This window comes from Crotalus tigris, unplaced genomic scaffold (assembly GCF_016545835.1).
Source record: "Crotalus tigris isolate CLP2741 ecotype Arizona unplaced genomic scaffold, ASM1654583v1 scf7180000018548.2558034, whole genome shotgun sequence".
NCBI classification, from domain to species: Eukaryota; Metazoa; Chordata; class Lepidosauria; order Squamata; family Viperidae; genus Crotalus; species Crotalus tigris.
The window spans coordinates 2,102,023-2,112,346 of NW_024097071.1; the positions used below are offsets into that span (position 1 = coordinate 2,102,023).

Genomic DNA, 10,324 nt, shown 5'->3' on the forward strand with positions numbered 1-10,324 from the left:
CAGAAATGCTCCCCAACAGTTATGTCTCCTTTCATCTTAACACATCTTTCTTAACATTACTTCAAGTTCTAAAATAATCATTGTGAAATAACATACAGTTTACATTTGTCATATTAGCACCCAAACATTTTCCCTTCTCTGGGCTACAGAATTCATTCAAAAGATGGAAAGATCCATTTAAAGCAGATACACCAGAAATTTATATTTGCAACGAAAATCCATTGTAAATGCTAATTAACTTGTTGAAACAGTGCTACTAAACTTTCCTTTTTAAAAATATAATTAAATGGTAAACTTTAACTTTTTTAAAAAAGGAGGAGAAATTAAGCCCCAAACCATGAGCCAAAAATTCTTTCAACTGGAGGACTGCTGCCAATTTGCATACTGTAATTTAGGTTATAAGTGAAATTTGCATTTAAATAATATGAGCATGACTTCAGGAAGACAAGTTACTCTGATTATTTATGTCAAAAAGTTTAAGGCAAGTTAACAACCATAAGAAAAAAATTAAGCAGATGTTAAGACCACTCTGCTTTTTGGTTCACTCACCCATTTTTTCTGCTAAGGTACTTAAATTTTCTAATGCTATCTTTGAAAAATACAGTAATATACAAGCATCCGGCATTTCAGTCTTACACTTTATCACTCACCCAAGAAATGGAAAGTACATCAGAATTCAGCAAAGTTGTGCAATACAAATCTGTGTGCAAGAATCAAGCATCCAGTGCCATAAATCAGAACTATGTGGATAATTAGCAAATCAAAGATCTATTGATCCAGCTTTCTCTTTATAATTGTAATAAGTCAGCAACTTTGATGTTTACTAGAAGACATTACAAACTGTCCCATCTTTATACCCAAGAATCATCCTTTTATTTTTGCATGATCTAGCTTTTCCAGCCTGGAGCTCGAGTGAAATGTTTTGTGCTTCCCTAAACCCATGTATCTGCTATCTAGGATAATGCTCCTATTTCTATTATAAGCACTCCAATATGCAGCAGTAAGTCTGTCAGCATACTTTTAAATAGAACAAGTGATTGTATAACCTCATATTTTGTTTCTTTTAATGATTTTTGGCAGCTAAATTATTAATCTTTTCAACTAATTTATACTTATGATGGAGACAATTATACTCTTAGAAATGTAAAAAATGTTTTTTTTTAAAAAAGGATACTTAATAGTAGTTCTGAAATCCATATTTAGGTAAGTAATTGCATAATTATGTCAATGCTAACATGCCTTAGCAAAAGACACTGGGTACTTCATGGCTTAAAATTTATGCACCTGTGGGATATTCTGTTGTTCTGATGCAATGGCATTAAGAATATGCATCCTTGATTTCAATTCCAAGAATCACGGACAGAAATAAATCAAGAGAATGTTGGTCCCCAGAATTCCACTAAAGAACAAAGCAAAGAGATGCATCCATATTCCACGGGTATTCCAGAAGTAGTCCAATGGCCATTGATGTAGGACCAGGGATAGAAAGTGACCTACCAGATGTGTTTTTCTGCTGGCCCTGAACCTGCTTTCACTTGTGTTCCTTGAGGATTAGTATTGCTTTGGTCACAACCTCTGCATCAAGCCTTGTCCCAAATCTGGAAGATCAGCTTTTGATAGATTTGGACCACTGGCTCCACACCTGAACTACTTGTTGGTCACTGTCCCAGAAAACCTGAGTCTGGATAGCTTCAAAAAATGTCATTGTCTGATGAAGACTCTTGCCAGTGAAGGCATAGCATGTCTTCATATTTTTTAACATATGATAGGAATTGAGGAAAGAGGGATTTATATTGAGATTCTCCATCCCTCATTCATTAGAAGAGAGAAAAATGAATATCTTCAGTCATATTTAGTACACGCATAACCCCCCCAAACCTTCAGAGTATATTTTAAATTTGTTATTTTTATTAAAATATAAGATTTCATTAAAAATTGCACAAACCAAAGATGCATCAAACATGCAACATAATTATATGCATTAGAAACCAGAAATGATTGTACATGATGTGGCAAAAATAGGAAGAGGATATGTATGAAAAAGTAGCAGAAGATGAAGTTTCTTATATAAAACATTAACACTAATACCTTTATTCTTGTGATTAACCTTCCAAATCTGGCATCATCCTCCAGTTGTGCTGGAAAGCTACAATTCCACCATATCTGGAAAAGGTTGCCAAGCTCAGCAAGGCTGATCTAGATATGCTCCATAAAGTAATGAAGACAAAGGCCACAGAGTTACAGCAGTGGCTTTTGAGATTTCAGTAACCTGCTCAATTATATTACCCTAGCATGGGAACCAATTATCAAACCCATGGAAGAATCAGAGCTATGACAGAATATTTGCTACTCATTCAGAAAACATCAGATTTCCTGACATATTCAGGTCACATTGAAAACCTATCTGAATTTCTGGAATGCTGTTAGGTAGTTTAGTAGTCAGATCTATCCAAAAATAGCCTATTTACACATTATCATTCCCCAATAATGAAAATATCAGCAGCAACACAGGAACTGCCTTTTTTGGTTTTCTCTCCTGCGCTTTATCATCTGGGAGACACTAGAGCAGGGGTCCTCAACCTTGGCAACTTAAGTAAGACTTGTGGACTTCAACTCACAGAACTCCTCAGCCAGCTGGCTGTGAAATTCTGGGAGTTGAAGTCCACAAGTCTTAAAGTTGCCAAGGTTGAGGACTCCTGCACTAGAGGGCCTCACCAAGAAACACTTTTTGACTTGGTGTTTCTTACCCTGCCAAGTTATCAATACTTTGGGTGATTTGCCTTTTTAGGTCAGTTGTCAAGGATTTTATTTTGGGGCAGACCCTTTTCAATTGGATGTGGCTTTATTTTGATAAAATACTTTATTGCTCTTTATTGTGATGGCATTGGTATTCAATTTTTCTTTTTTTGAGAAGAGGATCAGAAAGTAGGCTATAAATCAGCACAAAAGTAAATTTGTTGGCTGGGAAATAGGAATATTTGCCTTGTTGAGAGCAGTTATTCTGCATGTTGTGCTATGCAGGTATTGGTTGTGCTACTTGCGGGTATGATTTAATGTGGGACTTTTGGACAGATGTCAAAAACGCCACCACTTATTCAGTATATCTTTTTTTTAAAAAAAAAAACCCACTGTTTTGAGTGCTCAGTGGAGTGCTGAAGAAATAATTTCCAATTTTCTGTTCATTTATTTCTGCCTTTCCAAATGTAGGGGAGACATAGTTACATTTTTTTTAGTGTTGACTCCTGATGATTGCCTGGACAAATCCTTACACTCTGCATCATGTTAAAAAGTTGCCTCTCAGGAACAAGAATATGTTCCCTTCTTTAGAGTGAAAATACCTCCTTCATAAATACTTTAAAAGGATGAACTTTATTCCTTTGCCATCTATACATTGCCATAGTATCCAGTGCTCATCCTTCCCAAGACTGCTACACTTGGAGATGGTAACTATTATCAGGATTGCAGCAAGTCCTATTCAGGTTAGCACAGACCAAGTTGAACTATTCAACAGAAAATGACTATTTTAAGTTTGAAGAGCACTGGTTTAGGAGAATTGGAAATTCCCAGTCAATTGCTATTATTAACAGACATCTGTCATGAGCATCTCATGGGATGAATGAGGATATTTGCACATTGATGTCATCAGATGTACAAGAATGCAAGAATGTAGTTGTGTGACTATTTCATTATGGTTTGTTATAGATATTGGCATCACTGATAGTAATAACATGAACCAAGGAGGAAAAAAAATCAGTGGAATAAAGTTTAGTCTGGCTGTGTTTTAAGATCTGGGTTAAGAAGAACTGACAGAAAAGAGATAACCTGGATTTATTTGAATTAATATTTGGTCTTCCCACAATTCAATAATTGGCCTGTTCATTTGTTCTGGTGCAATAAAAAAACTATTTCTTATGGCTCACTTAGTGCAGCTTAAAGATATTGTTCTTTGTAGAAGGCACTTTATTCTTCTTATTCTGTGGAGGAGAAAAATCATCTCAAGAAACATAATTTATGCCTTATGAAATAAATGGCAAATACAAAAAGATTTTATGAATATATGCTCATTAAAAAATAAAAAGAAATGCTGAATGAATCTCAAAAACAAGCTGTCTTAGTTTTCATTTTATCATTTTCATTGCTTTCCATGGCATTTGTGGATTTTTTCCTAGCGTTCCTTCAAGAAATTGGGACAGCTTTTTTATTTGGTCACTTTTTCAACAGCCAAACTTCATTGCGCCGCCCATAAGGTTTCATGGGAGGATCATAACCATTGCAAAAATAGAAGTCTTTGCAGAACGATGCCTCATTTCCTAAAGCAGAGGTTAGCTTGGCTGCATAATTCACATAGTCTGCTTCTTTTGCGTAGCCTCCAAACTGCCTATGAGGAAAAAAACAACAATAAAAAAAAATCACGTGTGATCAGCATAAATCATGTGTGAATGAATTCCAGGGAGAGGAATCTGAAAATGAATGTTATCAGAGATGACAGTATTTATATTTGACAGGAAAAAGAGTGAATGATTAAAAGTTATATATAAATAGTAAACAAATTAGAACAAACAGATTACTTTGTGTACTTTAGTAAATTAATTAACTTAAAAGCTAATGTTTCAATAGGGTAGCTATAATTCCCATTTGATCCTTGCATCTATAAGAATCGTGCCTTGATACAGAGACAGTCTTTTGAAATATATGGCAGCTGTTGTGAAATTAAAATTATATTTTGGGTTGTGCTATTAGAAAAATGCTTTGTACCACTGCTTGATGAAATAAACACTTCAGACAACTCACTGATCCAAAGTTAACTATGATTATAGTTTGCTGAATATTAAAAATTAAGACAGATAATAAAATCCAAAAGTATTTCTAGAAATCTTGTGCTCCCCAGTTGTTCAATTCTCATACGCTCTATAGCCAAGGTCAATAGCTTTGTTAGAAAAGATGATAAGATTTCAGGTTGAATACATCTGGGAAGCACCAATTTAAAGATAGTTAATTGCAGCCATGGCCAAATCTATGAGTCCTTCAATCAAACTTGTTTAAAGACACTTACGTAGAATAAACAACCATTTCTTCCCTTTTCTCAACCTGGATGCTCTCATCACTCGGTGAAGGGGGGTTGTCCTGGAACTGGCTTGGAATCCGTAGCAGAACTTTCACTTTGTGCTGCAATAAGCCGTCCTCTGCAGGAAAGACTGTGCTACACACTGGAGCCATCATCCCCATGCCAGCTCCTGATAGTAAATGAATAATTGGTTCTTCTTCATTGAGAAACAAAATTATGTTCATCTACAAATAGGTTTTTAAGTGTTGCAAATATACTGCTAAGCAACTGAGTATAGTTCTCCTGAAAAGGGAACCTCACCTTGATTATTGCTTCCTCCAACATATTTAAGAAGCTTCAGCACTGCTTCACGTAAAGCCTCATCAAAGGGCTTTCCAGAGAGTTCAACACTGGCAAACATCCCACCTTCGTATGTCCTTTCCTCATAGGCTACATCATCCTAGTATTCCAAGAGATTTTTTTTTTTTTAAAAAAAGACCAATTGATGCAATTGCTATACATATTCATACAAAAAGGGCAGCTCATTGCAAGAAGTAATATATAGGCTGGCTACTTTCCTGAGAACTAGAAAGCTCTTTGAGAGAGATAATGAATCATCTACACATAAGTTTCCTATTCAAAGTGTAGTTTTGAAAAATAAATCCCATTTAATCTTTAACCCAATTCTAATCATAACAGCATTCTACATGTTATGCTTTACAATTATTGTCAGAGAGGCAATAATGAGCCAAGAACTCTGTTCTAGCCTGATTCCCATCTCCTGTCCAATTGCCACCAATTGTCCAATGGATGACATATATACTGTAATAATTACAGTATAAATATTTATACAACTACATGTAAGCAAATTAAAGAATTATATAAAGTACATGCAATAAATAAATGCTAATATTAAGCAAACAAAACTACTTCTTCACAACAGAATATCCACCAAGAACTAGAGAACTGGCCTCAATCACTCCAACAGGTACTAAGTGTTGGAAACTATGTATATAATTGTGCAGAAGTTTGCAAAACTATCTTCTGTTTAAAAAGAAAATCTGCAGCAGTACTGCTGTCTCCATTACAAGTCAATGAGGTACAGACTTGCTTACTTGCCACGATGTATTTGAGGAAAAAATATATACAAGAAATGGGACAGATGTGGAACTGAGCATCTGAGAGAAGGCCATGGCTGGCAGGCTGTCATGCAGAAAAAGAATGGCCCCAATTGCTGCATGTTTGATTGGGTTTCCTTATTTGTGTATGTGTGTACAGACCTCCTTTATAAAATGTTTATTATTTCAATTGCCCTTTTTATTAATTCTGATACTGCTTGTGAAATAAGGTGCTTGAAGCTACCTTCAGAATATCAAGACCATTCTGCTGTCCTCTTCCACATAGCTCGGCAAAGGCTGCTGATATGGTAAAGCACATACTTTGCCAGGAAAATAACTCTTTCAGGTGACTGGGCACCCCACACTCATTCAGGCAAGTCATAGCTTCCCTTCTCCCAATTCAACCAGGCAGGCAATACCAAGTGGAAGGGAAATTGTGTCTAGGTTAACTCTACACCCACTCCACCTCTCTCCTCTGTCAGAAAAACCTTTGCCTTGGGATGAAGGGGGGGGGGGAGAGAGAGAGAGAGAGATGGAATTGAGAAAGGACTCTTTGGAGGAGACCAAGAAGGAGGAAGATATCTGAAAGACATAAGCAAGATGGAGAATGAAAATAGCTACATGATTTCAGTGAGCCAGTTTATAGGAGAAGCATAGAGAAAACCAGTTTTCAAGCAAAGCTGTGGTAAGGGTGAAGCTGAATTTTTCTGAGACCTGAGGTGATGGCAGCTATGACACCTTTTCTGGGGTTATCCACCAAAGGTGGATAAGGGACTCAGCAGGGCCCATGCTACTGCACAGCTCTAGAGGTACCAAGTTTTCTTCCTGGCATGTCCAGGCTCACACTATATATAAAAAAATCCTGTATGAAACCATGATGCACCTCTAATTATTTTCTTGTTTTTTCCTTCTTTTTTTCCTATATTTTAGTTTATATCAATTGTTTTGTGTTTAAAATGTTCAATACAATTATATATTTTAAAAGAAAAACAATGAGGGACCTGCAACTTGTATGCAGCCCTAGAAGCTTATAAGCTTTCCCTGCATGACTTTGGCAACAATGTTTTTCAGCAGCAGTTGAGTTTAGGGCCATTCTTTTAACTGTGTCATGGCTGTAAAAAAATTGTATTAAACCTTAAGTAGGGGTGAAAATTTTGGCCCTGTCCCCATGAATCCTTAAACAAAACACAGGCACATATTTAAGATGGCTATGAAAAGACTGCTGATATAGCCTGCTTCCTGAAACATGGTCATGTTGGCATTGGCACAACATTGGGAGAAGCAGGGCTGGAAAGAGCTATTTTAAGCCCAGAATTATCATTGGGGTCATCAGCGGAGTTGTAGGCACACAACTCCATGCAATCAGTGTAGATTTTCAATATACACATAGAACTTCTGTTCTATTTCATTCTCATTTATTTGTACACTAAACAAACTATTCTAAATTCCTTAGGGGAAGGTGGGATACAAATGTGGCAACTACATGATAGATTTGGAACACACACATTCATGCTGAGTAGTAGGAGAAAACACTACCAGTTGTGAAATAGCTAGTAATTTGCCTTCTATGCCTTTCATAGAAAGAAAATGTAAGATTTGACTAGCATCTAGGCTGTTGGTTTTCCATATCACAGTACAAGGATTGGGCTGTGCATGTGTTATTCCTCAGGGTGCAATTAAGTTCATACAAGAAAGAAACTGTTCACATTGTATAGATGGAAGAGTTGCAGTCACAAGCCTACAACTGGGAGCTATAAAGGATTTAAGATATGTGGCTTGCTATGTCATGTAAAATACTTCCAAAAATTGCAACTACAGATAATTTTGCATCCTCAACATAGGTCAAATGGAATATGTGCTGGAAATTGTATCTGGAGGCCATAAGGGTCGAGAATCATATTGAGGCTCACATAAGGGAAGACAAAAGAGTTGTTGATTCAGGAAACAATGGATTCCAAGATGGTATCAACTTGAGCTTTACAGGAGTGGTGCTCTCCCTGAAAGAACCTTTCTGGAGTTCTCATTCAGCTCCTGTTAAAGGTCAGATGGAAGCCATAGGTAGGAAAGCATTCCCCAGTTTTGAATGTAACAGTCTTTCTTGGAATTAGAGCTGCTGCCAATGGTCACTTGTGACATCCTATTTGGACTACTATAACTCACTCAACAAGGATCTGCCTTTGAAGACTGTCCCAAAATTCAATTACAGAATATGCTAATATTCACATGCTAATAGAGAGAATTCAAGGCTACTGTTATAGTAGTACAGTAGTACGGTTGCTGTTTGTTTCCAAATGGAATTGAGGTTGCTGGTTATAACCTATGCAGCTTGTGGTCTGATTTTCTTCAGGACTACCTACTCCAAATAGAATCTAACAGCTCAAGATTAGTGGGCCGAGGATGCATGTTAAAAGCACAGACACATTGCCCTGTGTGGTATGACAGAAAGCAGGTTGGAACGAACATACTCTGTTGGCCTCTCTTTATGGAATAGTTTCCCTCAGATGAGAAGAGTATTTTCACTTTTTTTCACAAACTGTTAAAGATCCAATCTGAGTCGGTCACTGGGACCAGAGGTTCAGTCTTCCAAGCTTTCGGACTTGTGCTGGAGCCCATCCTCAGGGAACTTCTCTTTTACCAGAATGTGTGAATTGAGCTATTCTATGCATAGTATTTATGTGGTGCCTGGTTGTGTGTGGCTTTTACTAGTTAATTGGGGTTTTGGTGGCCAGCTATTAAGTCATTGGCTGTTGTTTCCTTGTGCTGCCAAGTCCTCCACTCCTAAATTCCTGATAAGCTGGTGGTAAAGCAACAGTCCTGCTGACTGACAAGGGGCCTGTTGCCCAGGCTTGTTGAATTGTTAAAGAGTTGGTCCTTTGGGGACTGTGATTAGCTCTTTTCAAAACATCTGGATCACATCAGATTGAGTTTGACTGAATTAAAGAGTAGAACAACTTTTCCTTAACGGGCAGCAATAGCAAATATTACCCATTCTAGCAGTCACTCGGTTATTGTATGAAGTCTGTTAAGCTATTTCTTGCTTAATCGCTTTTGGTTAAGCCACAATTGGCTCGATTTGCACTACACACCACACGACAATGTGAATGAATGAAGCCCCCAGGTGCCCATTTCTTCCTGTCGCTCCCTCTGGGAGGCTCCACTTCCTTGTTCAGTCGAGTAGGGACCAACAGGATTCCTGTGGCCCTGTGCAGACCCCGTCCTCTTTCCTACCTTCTCCCCCTTGTTCAGAACTCGGCAAGGCCAAACCTCCGCGGTGCCAAAAAGGGAATTTCTGATCATTCCAAACATGTTGAACGGCTCTGGCGGATGATCCGCTCCGCAAGAAGCAGCACTTCCCGGCCGATTGGGCTTCGCGCAGAGTGACAAAGGCGGCGCGCCGCTCTGCTCCGCCCTCCCAGCGCTCAGCAACTGCTGGGCCCGGTGAGGGAAGGGCGAAGAACGAAGGGAACCGAGCTGCAGAGGCTGGGTGAGCCGATGTGGACCAGAGCACGTACAGCACAGTCGCCCATTTCGCTGTGCCTGCAGAGACTGGGCAGTTGTGCCAGACAAAAGAGAAAGAAGATAGTTTGGCAGGATTTTTTGTCGTTGTTGAGAGGAGAAGAAGAAGAAAAGCTTTACTCCCGCGCCGCCTCCAACAGTTCGAAGGGTAGAAATTAAAGGGACCGAAGCTTTTCCCATAAGTAGTAGAAGTTTCCAGAATGAAGTAGAGTAGGAGCAATTTTTGAAAAAAGTTGCTTGCGAAATAGGAGCAGTTAGAAAATGGCAACACGCGACAGAGGGAGGATGAGTAGCTACCAATTGTATGTTCTTTGTGATGGCTTAACTCCACTGTTTTGTTCTGTCACTTCTATTGCATGAAGTAGATAAAATAATTAGTTTATATTGCTTAAAATGCTCCCAGATGATTCCTTCACTTCTGTTCCTTTTATGGAACAGAACAGCTAACAGATCAGATTTTATTGTTATTGTTTCTCCTTAAGAATATAAACAGCACTTTGATCCAAAACAGTGGTTTCTCTGGCAGGTAACTTAATACAATGTACATCAGCTAATCCTGACCCTTTAAATGTAGTTGAAGGGCACCAGGTTAAGGAAAATTTGTCTATGTTGTGATTTGGCAGAGTGTCAGCCTGTATAGAAGCTG

General features: G+C 38.1%; 1 protein-coding gene across 1 annotated transcript; it reads right to left on the reverse strand.

Moving 5' to 3' along the window:
• Positions 1-3,811: 3,811 nt before the first annotated feature.
• Positions 3,812-9,571, reverse strand: HEBP1 (heme binding protein 1). The gene is made up of 4 exons (XM_039354161.1): positions 9,391-9,571; positions 5,366-5,504; positions 5,054-5,234; positions 3,812-4,378 (listed from the first exon to the last, which is right to left on the reverse strand). The coding sequence occupies exons 1-4, from the start codon at positions 9,466-9,468 to the stop codon at positions 4,207-4,209; spliced, it is 570 nt and encodes a 189-aa protein (XP_039210095.1). The 5' UTR covers positions 9,469-9,571; the 3' UTR covers positions 3,812-4,206.
• Positions 9,572-10,324: the final 753 nt, after the last annotated feature.